The following is a 17,358-nucleotide window of genomic DNA, read 5'->3' as shown; positions in this document are numbered from 1 at the left end:
TTTTTATTGATTAAATTGTGTGTAGGACTATAGATTACATGTTAAAAAGACAATCATTAAAAGCCACTGAATATTTAAGTGGTCTTACAAAAGATAATGTAGAAGAAATAGCTGAAGCTCTTGAAAAAACTCCTGCTATGATTCTTCAATGTGTTAATATATTAGAAAATTGGAATTCAAAAATGAAAAATCTTTGTTCTAGTATTTTTGAGGTAACTATTGTAATTGTAAATTTAATATTCCAGTACAGAATAATTTTTTATTGTATATTGAGCTTCTTAGAATTTATTTAGTTGGATCATCGTTTAGTGATTGATTTAGAAAAATTACACAGTTAAATTATTTAAAAATATTAATAAACAATAATTAATTTAATTAATTATTTAAAATAAATAGTTTCAAGAACGAGAGACTATCCACTCAGAGTTTAACTTTTGGAAAAACAGCGAAACATCAGTTAGATCAATTATAGATGAACTAGAATCTGAAGATACAAAATTGTTTCTCAATGTAGTAGAAAAAACGTCAAACTGTACACAAGCAATTAAAAACATATGGGATGAATTTAAAGTTGTTAAATTACAATTTATTCGTTCATGTGGCATAGCAAAAGATAATTTAAAATATGTTTCACTTATCATGGAACATTATAAGGTAGATATTATTTATATTAATGTATAATAATTGGTACCTAATAAAATCTATCTCGTAGTATATTATAAGTACACATATTTTTATGTCTTTTAAATTTATTATTGTGTCACTACTTTGATGTATAATAAATGTCTATTTACTCTCCTAATCAAATTTTAATAATTTTTAGGATTTTATATCGGCGGATTTTAATACAGTAATTAAAATTATACCTATTTGGTTTGATGATTTAAGGACTATATGGGTTTTATCACCATATTTTGGTAAAGACATAAACATGTTAAGATTGCTTTTACAAATTTCAAATGGTTTATGTGAAAACGTCGGGCGAAATTTAGGTGACTTAAAATTAATTTTCAAGTAAGTATTAAATTTACTAATTTTAATTAAGGTACCCGGTGCTAATGCGATTTTGTACACAAAAATACGCTCTACGCCCTACGTGAATAGGAATCCTGTAACATAGGCTCAACCAAATTTGATATTTTTTTTTAACTAATAAAGGGTAATATTCTACAGGCCGCATCGATTTCCGTTTTTCAATATTTTAGTCTCAAACTTTAGAATCTGTCTTAAAAAATAATACAATTTTAAGCAATTTTGTATAAAATATATTTTACTATTATTAAATAAAAATCTGAGTTCGATGTGGCCTGTAGGAAGTCTTCTTCTTTCAAATAAAAATAAAGTTATCTACCAAAATCCAACAATTCTACAAGGCCTGAGAATTATTCCCGTGAAGTCATTTTTTTCTATATAATACACCCTATAAACCCCCTTTAAATAGGTTTCTGGTAATAAATTAGTGAAAAAGTATTATAATTAAGGTGGTAACTAAAATACAAAATTTGGCACCGGACTCCTTAAATAAATATTAAGTATACGTTTTTGAAAAATATTAAGTTATATCTATTCACTTATTTACATTATTTTTGAAATTTTCCCTTTGTTATTTTAGATAGGTAATGAAATATACCTAATGAATATTTTTATTATATTTTAGTCTAAAATAATTAGGTACTTTTATATCGTTATATAACATAAAATTTTTTTTAGAAATAAAAATATCAAAGAAATATCAGAAATGTCTTTTAATGCTACAAAAATGTTGGATGTTTGGTCGGCAGAATATTTAGAAACTAGAAGATCTATTGAAAAATCTAAATTCCAACGATGGGAGTTTGATAAATGTGTATTGTTTAACAAAATAGAATACATTAAACGTATAGCAAAAGATATTCATGAAATAGTAGTAGTAAGTATTCTGGCTTCGCAGCTTGAATATAATATACTTATTTAGATATTGTATTAGGTACTTTTTTGTAAGCTTCAATTTAAGTTTTACAATAAGTGGAATTCATGGTGATTGATATTATATTTAATTTTGTTTAAGCATAATAGTAGGTATACATTATCATAAGATAAAATTCAAAATGAAATGTGATTTCTGTAAATTATTTTTAATTACGTACCTATATGGCTATATTTAATACTTTTTTAGAATGTTAGTGTAATTGTAACATATAAATTAACAATCATGTACTCATGTATTGACACTGTAAACGAATAAAAAATTGATTTTTTCTACAGTTAGGTTACATTATTTTAGAAATAAATTCTGTAAGCAAATATAATATTTACTAAAATAATAGTATTATTAATTATTATTTTTATTTTTTTGTTATACAGACAATCAATCAATTTTTGAACATTTTGGGTTCAGATTTAAGATCAGTCATTAAAGATATGATTGGTTTAGATGTTATGATAAGTAGGGTCAAATCGCTGTATAAAGTTTTTGATGCTATTGATTTTGATTTATTTTGTGAAGATAATGTAGAAAATTGGAATTTATTCCTAAAAGAATTTAATTTGGAAGTATTAAGAGTTGAAGAAGAATGCAAAATTTTTATTGACTGGTGTTTTAATAATTTAAGGTACTTACTAAATCATTTGATCATTTATTTTTGTATATAATATATATATTATGTTAAATATTATACCTAACTTAAATAATTATTTGAGATTAGAGCAAACGTTTTGAACTAATTAATGTTTTAATTAAATAATCATTTTTATAATTATTGTATTTAAATTAAGGTCATGTAAAGAAGCATATTTAATTTTGGAGAAGCTTCAGAAGTTTACCTCAAGGCCTGTTTTCAAAGAGCAACTTAAAACAAAGTATGAATCAATTTTGAGACAGTATGAAAATGAGTTAACAACAATTGAGACATGTTTTTTGGTAAGAATTAAGTTCATGGTTCTATTAATATAATATGATTTGTTACATATAATAATCATTAACATATTTTAGACTCACCAAAATAACCCTCCAATTTCTCGACACCATCTTCCAATTTCTGGATCTATATTTTGGGTACGAATGTTATTCGATAAGATTAAAGAGCCTATAACTGTTTTCCAATCAGTTAATGAATTTAATATGCCTTTAAAATTAAAGGTAAAATTTTGAATTTTAAAATTAGTAAGCCTAAGTGTTGATGATATTATGTTAAATTATTCTAGGTTGAAGAAATGTATGAAAGTATTGTTGATCAAATGAAATGCTATGAGCGGTTAAAATTAATTGACTGGACAAATAAAGCACGATTATTAGCAATATGTCAAATGGATAGTAATATACTTGTTTGTATTAGAACAAAAATGAATACAGGTAGATTTATTAATTTAATACTATTTGTTTATGATTCAAATTAAAATATTACTTATTCTAAATAACAATAAAATGTATCAACATTATATTGTACTTAATTACAACAACAAAAGAAAAAAATAACTATAACTATATACAAAAAAAAAAAAAAACAAGATACCTACCTACAAACATTTTTTTTTTTTTTGAAAAATTTACATTCTGTATTAGATAACACAATAAGTAAAAAAGATGACTGACATACCACATATATAATAAAAAAAAAAAAATAGCACATGAAGCACTCAATGAAGGAAATTATCCAGCTATGATACCCTCAAAACCTACTTACTTAACCACTTATTTTCAGAAAATAATTGATATGTTTAATATGTAGGTAATATATATTATTTAACATAAATTTGTTATATTTGTATTCAATTTTGATCTAGATCAATGTCATTCTGAAAGTAATTTACCTAAGATTGAAGATTTAAAAGATTGGTTAAAGTGTTCTAGAAAATCAAATCAAATACTATCTGATAGTAAACTGATGTTTAAAACTAATTTTAATGTAAACAATATATTCTTAGTCAACTAAATGATTTCAAATTATTTCTTTATTAATTATTATTTATTTACTAAACATAGGATCAAGTTTATGAGTTAATTGAAGAAGCAGAGATGATGGAAAATTTGGGAATCGTTTTACCTGGAGAAATACAAATGTTGTTAGCTAAGAAAAATAGTTTATTAAATGACATAATGAAAGTGAAAAACATGGTTAATACATATAATACATTTATTTCTTCTATGAGCAATTTAGAAGTAAGTTTTCTTAAGAAAATACATTTAAAGAGGGGATTATTTTATTTTTTAATAAAATTGATTAATTTTTGTTTCATTTATTTTGATTTAGTAAATCTGAAAACCATTTTACAGTTGTCTATTTAGATATAATGTATATTCCAAATTAATATTTAACAAATTATTGTGAACAGTTCTAATATACTCGTTAAAATTTTTTTTTATTAGCTTACAATATTAAGACACAAATTGAAAGATATTGAAGATTATTTTTATACAGGCCTCTGTCGTTATAATTGGCTTTCAATAAGTATAGAAACATTTACAAATCATGGGATGATCTTAATCAACAAAACAAAAAATCAGTTAATTAACATTAAAATAGTCAGTAAATCAATTACAATGGAATACAATATGTAAATTAACTGTTTAAATTTAATGTGTTTATTTTTTAGATTCAATCTCATATATCAAAATTGATAACGTCGTTTGAAAATCTGAATTTATTTCCATTGAATATTTTAATCGATAATGATTTAAAGTTAATTGTAATTATTTTATTTTATTTATATGAGTATGTAAATCTTATAAGCAGTTTATTTTTTTAATGCATTTATTGTGTTTATACATTACATATTAGAAGTACAAAATTTTACCTATAATTTATGAACGTTTTGGGTTTAAAGAATTTCGACACATCATTACCAATTACAAAGCAATTTCAAAATGTTTAATATGCCTAGAATTATATTTATTCAGTTCAAAGAGTGGTACATGTAAACCTATGATTGGGTTATATTTAAATTATAAAAATATGATACTGAATTCTATTTTAAAGTAAGTTTACTTAATTTTAATACAAGTGAATTTATAACTATTCTATGAGAATTGCATTGTTTAAGGATGTATTTTAACAATTTGGATTATTATAATAATGCTTTACTAAGTGACAATTCACTTATAAAATTGACAGTAAACGTAACCGACAAAGAAATAACTGTAGTTCCTAATTTGTTTGTCACGTATAATAACATTTTAAGAAATGTAACAAAGTGTTTGACATGGTTAAAAGTTTTGCCTGTTTGGCAAACAGAATCTTGTATTTATTGCTTGTCAGAAGAAAATAAATGGAATAACAACAACTACAAAAATACATTGTATGATGAAATAATAAGCAATAAAGTTGTTCTAGAAAAAATTGAAATTCTTCGTAAAACTTCTCACAGTCTAATGGTTGATGTAAATAAGTATTTAAAAAAGTATGTGAAATATAGAAGTAATTAATGAATAGTATTTTTAATTATTTTTGAAAATATGAAAAATAACTACCTACTAACTACTTATTAGTTAATTAAATAAAATGTTGCAGTAGTAATTTATTTATATATATACCTATGTTTCTAAATTATATCTTTATGACTTCATATTAGCTATAATAGATGTTTAAATATATTTAAATATAGTTCCATATTATCAAAGAAATATGTATACAAAAATATGTTTATAATTTATGTAGATGGAAACGATTTAAATTCTTATGGAAAGGATCAAAAATAAAAAATAAAGGATTTTTCACTACAGATACATCTATTCAGGATTATGAAAACATTTTCAATGACTTAAAACGACTTCTATTATATTTTTCAACAATGTCATTACATAAAAAAATTCATTGTATCAAGTACGTTTAAAGAGTATGAATTATGTCTTACTCGACAGTATTTGTTATTCATAATATTATATAAGTAACTATTTAATCAAATCAATTACTAAATTGCAATTTAAAGTAATAACTATTTTAATTTTTGGTATGAATATAATTTGATTTACAGGGTGTTCAATAAGTTTAGAAACAGTAATTACCTACTTATTAGACTTGTTGGGACTGATAAATAATAATATGATAAAATTAATGATGTTATTAAATATTTTTCATTATAAACGTACAACAATATTATTTGTTCTTACTTCATATAGACATATAGGTATTAAAATAAACATACAGTAATTAGGAAATTAGGAGTTTCCAAACTTACTCTGAACACTTGCATATTTCATGGTATATGAAATATATATTAATAATATGTACTTATGAATACATTTACCATAGTTAATTTTTCATTATGATAAATTGAAATGTTTGGTCAAAATTAATTTAATTTAATTCTCTAACATTTTAGATATATTTGTCTTAATTATTTTTTTTACCAGATCAATAATTCTGTTTTATTCTATCTTTAAATGATTTAGTTTTAAAAAAACTATTTAAATAACAGTTTATAATTTTAAAGTTTTTCAATTAACATTTTATCCAATTTAGGTTAGATCTCAATCCAATTATAAATCAAATGAAATTATACATTCGGGAATTGATATTATATTTCGCTGACCAATTAATAAAATCTACGAGGAAAATGATGCATCGTCAAGGGGATAAATTTGATGTAAGTACTAAATAATTTGTTGAAACTCAAAACCAATCAGTAATTATTAATAAAGTCAAAATTATGAATTTTGAAATTTAGTACCTAGGTACTTTTAAATAATTTTATCTTAGTATTTTAGAAGAAGTGGATTAAAATTAAATTAAATTACGATACATTGAAATATTAGATTATGGTTGTTATCATATTTCCTTGAATGACTGAATATATTTCAATATCTTTGTAATTTTTTTTTTTTTTTTTAATGGGGTGTTAGGTAATACTTTTGTTATTATTTTTGGATTATGGTACTAAATATTATCAGGCTTACCTTCATCATTATAAAAATGTATTTCATTGTTTACTTATAGTTAAATATATATCAAACAAAATAAAATGCATCTAATTTAAATGGAAATTATGTTTAAAATCTTATAATTATATAGTGTTTAATATCATTAGTAATATATACTTAAACATTATACATTATTTGTATATATTAATATTTATTTTAATAATTTGTTATGTTAATATATTTTATAATAATAATTACAGACTTTCAAAGTACTAAAGAATGATGATTTAAGAAATAGCGAAGATTTTTATAACAATCTTTATATAATAGAAGAGATTAGAACAGAACAAGTGAATGTTGAGATATTCTTTCAAAACTTAAACCACCGTATTTATATTTTAGAAGAAATGGGAGTTACTATGCCTCTTGAAGATATGACATATATATCATATATACAGGACGAATGGACAATGTTACAACATATTGCTTCAGAAAAGAAATTATTTTTAGAAAAAGCCAAAGTCATTTGGTCCCACACTGTTAAAATAAATATTGAAATGTTTTCAGTTAGTATAGACACATTTTTAGAAAAATATGATCAGTGTGGCTTAAAGAAAATTAAGGATGACTTAGATTTAGGACTTATCTTAATGAATGTTTGTAAAATATTTATTATTTTTGTAATTTAGAATTTGATCATTTTAATAATACAATTATGGTTAATATCTTAGGAATATGACTATGATTTTACTGATTTTATGGAAAAAAAAGAAAAATTAGTTAAGGAAGAAGAACTATTTAATTTAAAATTATTAAATACAGAACGATTTGATAGTTATTATTCCGAGTTTCAATATATGAAACTAGTATATTCATTGTATGAAGCACAAAAGTTAGATATTGAAAAATGGTCAAAAATACCATGGTTTGATATCGAAATAGAATTTGTTCGAGAAGCATTTGGTGCTCTTATGTTAAAATTTAAGACACTCCCTGTTTTAGCACAAGATACACATCCAGCAAAAATTTTAGCAAACTATTTAAAGGAATTAAGACAAAGTGTACCAATTTTACTTCAATTAAAAAATGAGGCACTGAAACCTAGACATTGGAAAGAAATGTTGGATGCTATTGGTAAATAATTTTTAAATTTAATAAAATTATTGTTTTCTACTATTTTTTCATATAAAAAAAAAAAATTAATTTCACAAAAGTTTTAGTTTTGTACATGTCTATCTTACTTATAAGTTATAACATAAATTTAATAATAAATAAATAGTGACTATTATAATTAAAAAGGTGAGCAACGGGCAAGTAGGTATGTACCACTTTGCTTTACAGTAACCAGTAGGTCAAGTAGGTATATTACTACATTATTATTGTTATAAACTTTTGAATCAACACTAAATTATTGTAAAACAGTTTGAGAAAATTCATAATATACGTAAAAATTTTAAACAATATTTTTAAGCTATAACATCATTATGATGTTATATAATTTCAGCTGAATTTTAATTTCAAAAGGCTACTAAAAATATTTTTAAGTTTTAACATAAATATGTATTAAGCTTTTTATTTCCAATATAAACTGCTTAATGGAACTTTACATTACATTTTCAAGCTTAAGAGCTATACAAATTCATGATTTTGATAACTTTGTCAAATTCTAAATTACAAAGTTCAAATTCAATTAAAAATATTGTGCTTATGTAACTTTGAGTTTTTGATTAGTATAAAAATCACTTATGAAGAACCTTGTTTAAAATTGAATTTAAAATATTTTTATTAACATTAAAATTAAAATAAACTAAAAGAAGAAGAAAATTAAAATTATTTATAAGTAGTTCAAAAGAAATCAAAATATTTTTAAAAAATATGACATGTATAGAAATCAATAATATAAATATTCGCTGAAAATTTTTAGTATCTAAGGTTATCCATTTCTAAGTTATTATAAAATAACAAAAATAGTTCGAAGATAAATACCTAGATAATTATTTTATGGGTGATTGAATAAATATACAATGATGTAAGAATTTGAACTTCAAACACATATACCTACTCGTAAATAATTAATTTGAATATCCAGTAGAATATTTTTTATTATAAAAAATTTAAAGATGTATAAACTATAAAGTACTTTATAAAATCTTAGATATAAATTTTTAACTACGAAATAATTTGTTAATTTTAACGATTTTTTACAAAATTCATTATAATTCTAATTTTATAATTTTTTTTTTTCGGATTTATGTACAAATTTTTATAAAAATGTATATTAGTAACAAATTATAAATAACCTTGTATTACATTTACAAAAATATTTGTCATTTATAGAATTTAAGAATTAATATTTGACTTCCCCAAAAGAAAATGACTTATATAAAAAAAAAAAAACACACAATTGTAAAAGCAATAAATTTATTGCTCTACTCAAAATCTAAAAGTCAACTTAGTTAATTAATAATGGAAAAATGAATAGAATATAATAATAATAGAAAATAATAGAATATATTTTATAATTATTGATAACTAACTAATAATTATATGTATATTTGTATAGGTGTATATTTTAATTTTGATGAAGAAGTTTTAATTTTTGGTATTGTTTTGAAAATGAGAACTGTAAAACATAAACATATTATTAAAAAAATACTATGTAAAGCAATCGATGAAAACAAAATTGAACAAAAATTAAAAGAAATAAATGAAGTAAGAATAAAATAAATGTATTTAAGTATTATCAAATATAAATATTTTATAAAACAAACTAAATTATTTATTTATTTTAAATAATTTATAGCGATGGAATACAATGAGCCTAAACATAGAGAAATTCTCAAATGTAATTTTACATATTGAACTTAAACTATGCGGAGTTCATAATGTGTTGCAAATATTGGAAGATGATCAAATTACAATGCATAAAATGATGAACTCATAGTAATTTATAATAAATTAAATGCCTTTAAGTATTTTATAATTAAAAGTGTTTTGTAAATTATTATTATTTTTTTTTTAGTTCAGTGGAACCATTTTTAGAAAAAGTCGATACATTGCAGAAAAATTTATCGACTGTGAATGAAGTTCTAAATAAATGGTGGTACGTACAGCAAAAATGGATTTATCTCTCAGAAATATATGCTGGAAAAGACATTTTAAATATTTTACCAGAAAAATCTAAGGAATTCAATGAATTGAACAAATTCTACCAAGAGGTATCTTGTTATTAATAATAAATAATCCAATTTTTTTTTAATTTACATAAATCGTAATTTATAATTTATAAGTAGTATACAATTATGCATAGTATTTATTATAACTATTTTTGGTACACATTTTATCATTATATTTATAGGTAATGGTCAATGCAAATAGAAATTCTAAGATTCTTGAACAGTGTTTAACACCAAATATTCTTAACCAATTATTATGGTTAGAATTTCGCTTAGACATTAGTCAAAAAGAGTTAAATAGTTATATTATGGAGAAAAGAAACTATTTTCCTAGATTTTATTTTATATCAGATAATGATTTGTTGTTTATCTATGGTAATTCTAATCCAGTTGTTATCCAGGAATATATTATTCAGGTAAAAAAATAAATAAATAAAAAAAAGTTACCAGTTTAACTTTTAATAAATTAAAATAATTAATAAATGTAATTCTGTTTTTTATTTTAGATATTTGATAATATTAAAAATCTTATTTACGAAGTAAAAGATGAAAGTTATACAGTTATAGCAATGAAAACATTTAATGATGAATTATTAGTATTTAAAAATTCTGTGATGATTAAAAATACTGTAGACAGATGGATGCATAAAGTTATTGATCAAATGCGAAAATCAAATCGTTTTATTATTAAAAAAGCTATATTGGATTTAGGATTTGTTACATGTTCAAGTAATAGATTTGACTGGATAAATAATTTTCCTCTATCAGTTTGCTTAACTGCAGACAATGTGTGGTGGACAGTTGAAGTAGAAAACGTTTTTAATGAAATTGAATTAGTAAGCTATATTTATATTAATTTAAACAATACACAGTTGATAAATTTAAAACCAACTTATTATAAAATAATGCAATTCCGCAATATAATGTTATCATAAATTATGGTTAATAAAAATATGAATTATATAATATATAATATATATATATATATTGATTTTAGGGTAACTGTTTAAGCATGAAGCAATATTTGAATCAATTGAATAAAAAAATCAATGATATAGTTTTACAAAGTAAAAAAGAAATGATGGAAAATAAAAGATATAAATATAGTTCTTTGATAATTTTAGATGTTCACCATAGGGACATTATTGAATCATTTGTTATAAACAAGTAATGCATTTGTACATTTTCTAATTAACCATCTATACATATATATTGAGTATAATTTTTAGTGTGATCCTTGCAAAGTCATTTGAATGGGACAGTGTAATTAAAACATACTGGATAAAAAGCAAGGACAATTTATATGTATCACAGTGTTCAGGTAAAATCCTAGTATATTAATAATGCTTAAATATTTAATATTAACAGGATTATACAATTACAAAATAACCTATTATAATACAATACAATTTTTATATCAAATTTAAAAAATATATGTCAATATAAATATATTGGAGTTTATCATCTGTCCATATTCTCAAATGTAATAATTGTTATTAAAAAGTAATAATATTTTTTAGGTTTTTTTGACTATGGATATGAATTTATGGGATCAACTAAAAACATTGTTATAACTCCATTAACTAATCGTATATTTTTGACGTTCACTCAAGCATTAATGATGTGTTTAGGTGGTGCAACTCATGGTGAGAAAACACTTTTAGAAATATTTTGATCAATAATCATAGTTGTAAATGTTATTATAATTAATAAGCTTTAAAGTTAATGAAGAAATAATAACTACTTAGTAAATTTTTCCATTTAATCATTTATTTGTTTGTATTAATTAATAAAATGAAGTCTGTAAGCACTCGATAGTTAGTTGACATTTTACATAAATAAATTGTGTTATTTAAATTATATTTTGTTGGTGATATAGTTAAACGTGCATTTTATACACAAACCTTTTGTATTTATAATACAATTATAATAACTATTATAATCACCTTCAAAAGTATTATTTAGTATAAATTGCATAAATAATTATTAGTTTCAAATGTCTTTGATTCAGTGCAATATTTATATAGGTTTTAGTGGAACTGGAAAAACCGATACTATTATGGCTATGGCAACAATTGTTGGCAATATATGTAAAGTTATTAATTGTAGTGATGGGTTAGATCATCAGACATTTAGTCAGTTTTTAAATGGAATTTGCCAAAGTAAAATTTGGGGATTGTTTACCAAATTCAGTAGAATTTCTCAGAAAACATTGTCTGTTATATCAACTTTACTATTTTCCATGAAATGGTCACTACTTGGGAACAAAAATGAAAATAATGTGATGTGGTTTTAAAATTATTTTTATAAAATTCTTATTTATATTATAATTTATTGATAATAATAAATAATTTTATTTAGTTCCAGGACTACAATATAAGTATAAGTCCAAAAATCAGTATATTTATTACACTAAATATCGAAGAAATTAATGTCCAAAAAAAAGAGATTGATGAAATAATAAAAAGTCATTTTAGACCAGTGATTTGTCTTCTTCCAGATTTTGAACAGATATGCTTCACTATTTTATATTCTGAAGGATTTTTAGAAGCTAAAGTGAGATCTTCGGAACTATTTATTCTTGAACTTAAAATTTGTTAAAAGAACAGCAGGATCATTATTATTTTTATTTTATTAGATTTTATCAAAGAAAATATCGTTATTATATAAGTTATGTAAAGATGGACTTTCAAATCCATTAAACTACACATTTGATATAAGATCGTTAAAATTAGTGATCCAGACTGCAAGACACTTACTAATCAAACAACCAGAGCTCGGAGAGAGTTTAGTAATAATGAAAATATTACGGTAATAATAGTTTAATAAAAATTATAAATACTAATTAGTTATAAATAATTATTGTAGGGTAAATTATTACCATAGTTTTGAATAATTTTACTAAAAAATAAATATTTATTGAGTTGAAAACATAATATAATTTCAATTAATATACCATAAATTCTAAAAAGACATGATAGGTTTATGGCTTATCTATAAAATTAATAAATATTTACATATTTATTTTTTATAAAAAATATCTGATTAAGAACTGAAGTAATTATTATCCTAATCCAGCATTTCTCAACCTGGGAGTCGTGACCACCTCAACTAGGGAGGGGTCACATAGGTCAAAAATAATAAAACGCCATTTTACAAAATGAATCTTTTTATTGAATAAAAAATTATTTATACTTATATTTTTAACAAGTTCAAATTAGGTACTATTTGTGGTATTTATAAATTAATATTCGAAATGGTATATTTCATTTGGTTTATTGGTTGATAATATGATATTTTTATTATTCAAAATTCATACTTAATATAGATAGGGGGTCACGAAGTGATTGACCATATTTTATACCTATTTTGAGGGTCATGGTACTAAAAAGGTTGAGAAACGCTGCTCCAATCTATCCTAATTAAACGGCGTAATGTATACGCAAAATTAGTACATTAATGTATAGGAGTACAGTTTTAAGTAGATTTTACTTATAGTATTAAAAACACGGTTAGTAAGCATAAAATAAGTGTAATGTATTATGTTATGGACGCGCACTTAGCGATTCCACACAAATAAAATAAAACGAGTTTTAATCACTTTGGCTCAACATAAATTCTTTATTTAATGGTAATAACGTTTAATTATATGAAATGCTCTGTAATGGTCTGTTATAACACCAACACTGACCGACTGCTGCGTATGCGAGCCCCGCATACGAGCTGGTCGTTCGTTCAAAAAGGTTTATTCAGCAGATTCCTTAGACCAGTCGTATGCAGAAGGGAGTCCTACTCGCCTGTATCACACACGCATCAGTTTACAATATAATTAAACAATTTACATTAATACTACAAGAACCATAGAATAACATAACTTAAGTATTCAGGGGTTCTTAACAATTAACTTAAACACATTTATACGGATAAAAAATTAATACAGGTTGTATTTTTTTTTTCAGAGATTTGAATTTGCCTAAATTAATTGATAAAGATATTGCTTTATTTTTGTCATTTTTATCTGACTTATTCCCGAACGTCAAATATTTAAAAACAACAAATGCTGATTTTATTAAAGCTATAGAAATAGCTTTGAAACGTGAAAAATTTGTAAAAATTGACATTCAAGTAGAAAAAATTATCGAAATTATGGAAATGTTAAAAAATAGGAATTCAATTGCAATCATGGGACCAACAAGTGGAGGAAAATCTGTTATAATAAATATGCTATGCGAAACCTTAAATCATTTAAAAATATCAACAAAACTTATAACGCTTAACCCGAAAGCATTTACTAAATTTGAGCTTTATGGTTATGTAGATCCAATTACAAAATCCTGGAATGATGGATTATTGACAAATATTTTTAGAAACATTAATCAACCAATTGTCCCTAATAATCAGTCTAACCATTTTATTTTATTTGACGGTGATTTAGACTCGATGTGGGTTGATGATTTGAACCCTGTCATGGATGATAATAGAATTTTAACATTATCAAATGGAGAAAAAATAAGGTGAGTTATTTATACTGCCATAACTATAATTTTTTTTTAAATATAAACGTAATATAATAAAAATAAAGCAGGAAAGTGGGTACCGTTCTGCTGTACATTAAGGGGTGGGGTTGACCTCGGACTAGGGTAGGTTAAATTTGAATGCAATGATAGGTATCATTGTATACGAAAAACGATTCTGAACGAAGATGATTTGTCAGCCTAGGATATAATTTCCAGTGGTTGGTGAAAAAGGTGGTTTATGTTTTAATGGCCTGAATACACCAAAATTTAAGTTCTTTTATAATTATTGTAAGCTAAACTTATGAAAAATCTTGTACTTAATTTTCAACTCTTAGCTACCTATACAAACATTTTTATGAATTATACCTACAAAATAATTTGCAAATATTCATAATTTTGACGAATTTTTGTCAAAATTTGAACTTTAAATGCTAATAAAAAAAAATTGTGCCTATGTATTCTTATAATTTTTTAATCACTATAAGAATGACATATGAGAAACTTTGTATAAAATTTTCAAGTATTTTGATAGGGCCAAAAAAACTTTATTGACACTTCAAAAAAAATTTTTCAAAAAAATTGAAAATTTCAGTTGTCTATAAATAGCTCAAAAAAACTCAAAATATTTTGAAAATTAATTCATGTAAAGAAAATGCCAATCTAAATAATTGGTAAAATTTTCAAGTATCTACGACTTATACTTTTTGAATAATAACGAATATCAAAAATCGTTTGAGGCTAAACCATCATTTAACGCGGTTTTGTAAAAATTTAAATTTCAAACACTCATAAAAATTTTTTGTCTGAATCCGGTAGAGTTTTTTTTACAGATATTTGAAGAAAAATTTTAGAGAACCTTGTACCAAATTTTCAAAACTTAGTTATAAAAGAAAAAAATTTTTTGATTTTTCAACTTCAAAATTACTTGCAAATTTTCGCGTTTTCGACAGATTTCGTAAAAATTTAACTATAAACGCTTATAAAAAAAATTGTGACTAACTATTTTTAATTTTTTTTAGCTACAATAAAAACAACTCATAAGGAACCTTGTATTAAATTTTCAAAACTTTTTGGTCATCCAAAAAATTTTTATTGACACTTTAAAAAAAATTTCTCAAAAAAATCGAAAATTTTAGTGGTCTATAAATAACTCAAAAAAAGTCAAAATTTTTTGAAAATTTAACTATATACGGATACCACTGACATTAACATTTGATGAAAATTTCAAGTATTTTCAGTGATTAGTTTTTGAATCACAACCATAAAAAAAAATCGATTTGGTCGAAAACTGGTTTTGTGTAAAAATTGCCGTTTTTCCGTTATTTTTTTTTTTGTTTTTCTCGATTTTTTTGAAAACTGTTGGAAAATGTTAACTTTTTACCTCTATAATGCACCAAGGATATTCAGTTTTACATCGGAAACCACCCCCATAGTTTGAAACTGGATCATTATTTCGACTAGTAATGCTGTACACAGACACAAAAAAAAAAAAAAAAAACACACATCATTGTAAAATCAATACATTCATCACTTCGTTCAGAATCTAAAAATGAATAAATAGTCTACATCTTAATATATATATATTATTATATACATAATACCTGTTATCTCAATTTTTGGGGGATCAATTTTTATTTTTGTAGATATTTAAATCTTATCATACATTTTTAGTAGTAATTTAGATCTAAACTAAAATATATTTATTTATTATTATAAGATTAAATAATGTTATCACGTTTATACAATTTTTATAGGATTAAACCACAATGTAATTTGTTGTTTGAAGTTGGTCATCTATCATATTCCGCTCCATCTACGATATCTAGAATGGGTATAGTATATGTCGATCCCAATAATCTTGGTTATATGCCGTTTTGGGTACGGTGGTTAGAACCCCGAAGTTTAATGGAGCAAACAGCATTGGATCAATGTTTTCAAAAATACGTACCCGTGTTATTGAATTTAATTTTTGAAGATGGAAAAGATTTGAATAAATTAATACTGCTTAAGACTGCTGTTTCACAAACTAGATTAAATATGGTAAATAATAGATATACAATTTTAAAATGCATTATTACATATAACTATGTACTTTCATTAGTCATTAAAAATGGAATTTATAAAATAATTAATTATATTTTTGTAACTCTTTTAGATCACTCAACTTTGTTTTATTTTGGATACAATATTACCTTTAGTTTCATCAGACAATAATAATTCAATTAAAATCAGCCATAAAAAAACTGCAATGACTAGCAATGATATTGCTATTCCACTAACTTCAATGATTTCGTTTGTGGCTGGTATGGGAGTATTAGAAGCCGTTTTTATCCAAGCTTTATATTTATCACTAGGTGCGTTACTAACTGATGTAACATCTCGTCATATTTTCGATGAAAACGTTAAAAAATTATCCGGTTTTGTAAATATACCAAATGCTCATGAACGATCAAAAACACAAAATTTGAAATACATACCTTCCGATGAGCCTACTTGGTATGACTACTATTTAGATTTTAATACGTTAGAATGGATATCGTGGAAAAAGGCAATTCCAGAGTACATTCATAACGACACGGTTACATTTAACGATATACTTGTTCCTACAGTGGAATCTACAAGATTGGTGTGGATATTAAAATTAATAAACGAAGTATTTATACAATATTCATTATTATTATTTATTAAATACATAACTATATTATATTATTTTCTAAACACAAACATAATATACATTTTTTATTTATTTCAGTACTACTTTAGAAGTGCAATATTTAAAAAGGTAAACATTTTCTACAATAATTTTTAGTTATTACACATTTTTGATTTT

General features: G+C 23.3%; 1 protein-coding gene across 1 annotated transcript in view; it reads left to right on the top strand.

The window, feature by feature from the left end:
• The window catches only part of LOC114120461 (dynein axonemal heavy chain 10-like), a 39,028-nt gene that overhangs the window by 5,863 nt on the left and 15,807 nt on the right, over positions 1–17,358 (top strand). Inside the window, exons 7-39 of the mRNA XM_050200197.1 lie at positions 26–212; positions 397–654; positions 824–1,014; positions 1,711–1,909; positions 2,344–2,591; positions 2,755–2,899; positions 2,972–3,118; positions 3,184–3,331; positions 3,763–3,884; positions 3,962–4,138; positions 4,346–4,501; positions 4,573–4,665; positions 4,758–4,954; positions 5,020–5,376; positions 5,634–5,798; positions 6,438–6,561; positions 7,096–7,491; positions 7,567–7,969; positions 9,399–9,547; positions 9,639–9,778; positions 9,858–10,053; positions 10,194–10,427; positions 10,524–10,847; positions 11,009–11,178; positions 11,241–11,332; positions 11,532–11,657; positions 12,039–12,292; positions 12,373–12,567; positions 12,650–12,822; positions 13,971–14,525; positions 16,283–16,568; positions 16,684–17,181; positions 17,281–17,310. Coding sequence (XP_050056154.1) covers positions 26–212; positions 397–654; positions 824–1,014; positions 1,711–1,909; positions 2,344–2,591; positions 2,755–2,899; positions 2,972–3,118; positions 3,184–3,331; positions 3,763–3,884; positions 3,962–4,138; positions 4,346–4,501; positions 4,573–4,665; positions 4,758–4,954; positions 5,020–5,376; positions 5,634–5,798; positions 6,438–6,561; positions 7,096–7,491; positions 7,567–7,969; positions 9,399–9,547; positions 9,639–9,778; positions 9,858–10,053; positions 10,194–10,427; positions 10,524–10,847; positions 11,009–11,178; positions 11,241–11,332; positions 11,532–11,657; positions 12,039–12,292; positions 12,373–12,567; positions 12,650–12,822; positions 13,971–14,525; positions 16,283–16,568; positions 16,684–17,181; positions 17,281–17,310 — 7,135 coding nt within the window. The remainder of the gene's footprint in view (positions 1–25; positions 213–396; positions 655–823; positions 1,015–1,710; positions 1,910–2,343; positions 2,592–2,754; positions 2,900–2,971; positions 3,119–3,183; positions 3,332–3,762; positions 3,885–3,961; positions 4,139–4,345; positions 4,502–4,572; positions 4,666–4,757; positions 4,955–5,019; positions 5,377–5,633; positions 5,799–6,437; positions 6,562–7,095; positions 7,492–7,566; positions 7,970–9,398; positions 9,548–9,638; positions 9,779–9,857; positions 10,054–10,193; positions 10,428–10,523; positions 10,848–11,008; positions 11,179–11,240; positions 11,333–11,531; positions 11,658–12,038; positions 12,293–12,372; positions 12,568–12,649; positions 12,823–13,970; positions 14,526–16,282; positions 16,569–16,683; positions 17,182–17,280; positions 17,311–17,358) is intronic.

Source organism: Aphis gossypii, chromosome 2 (assembly GCF_020184175.1).
Source record: "Aphis gossypii isolate Hap1 chromosome 2, ASM2018417v2, whole genome shotgun sequence".
Lineage (NCBI taxonomy): Eukaryota > Metazoa > Arthropoda > Insecta > Hemiptera > Aphididae > Aphis > Aphis gossypii.
This window is presented reverse-complemented; position numbering and strand designations above follow the sequence as displayed.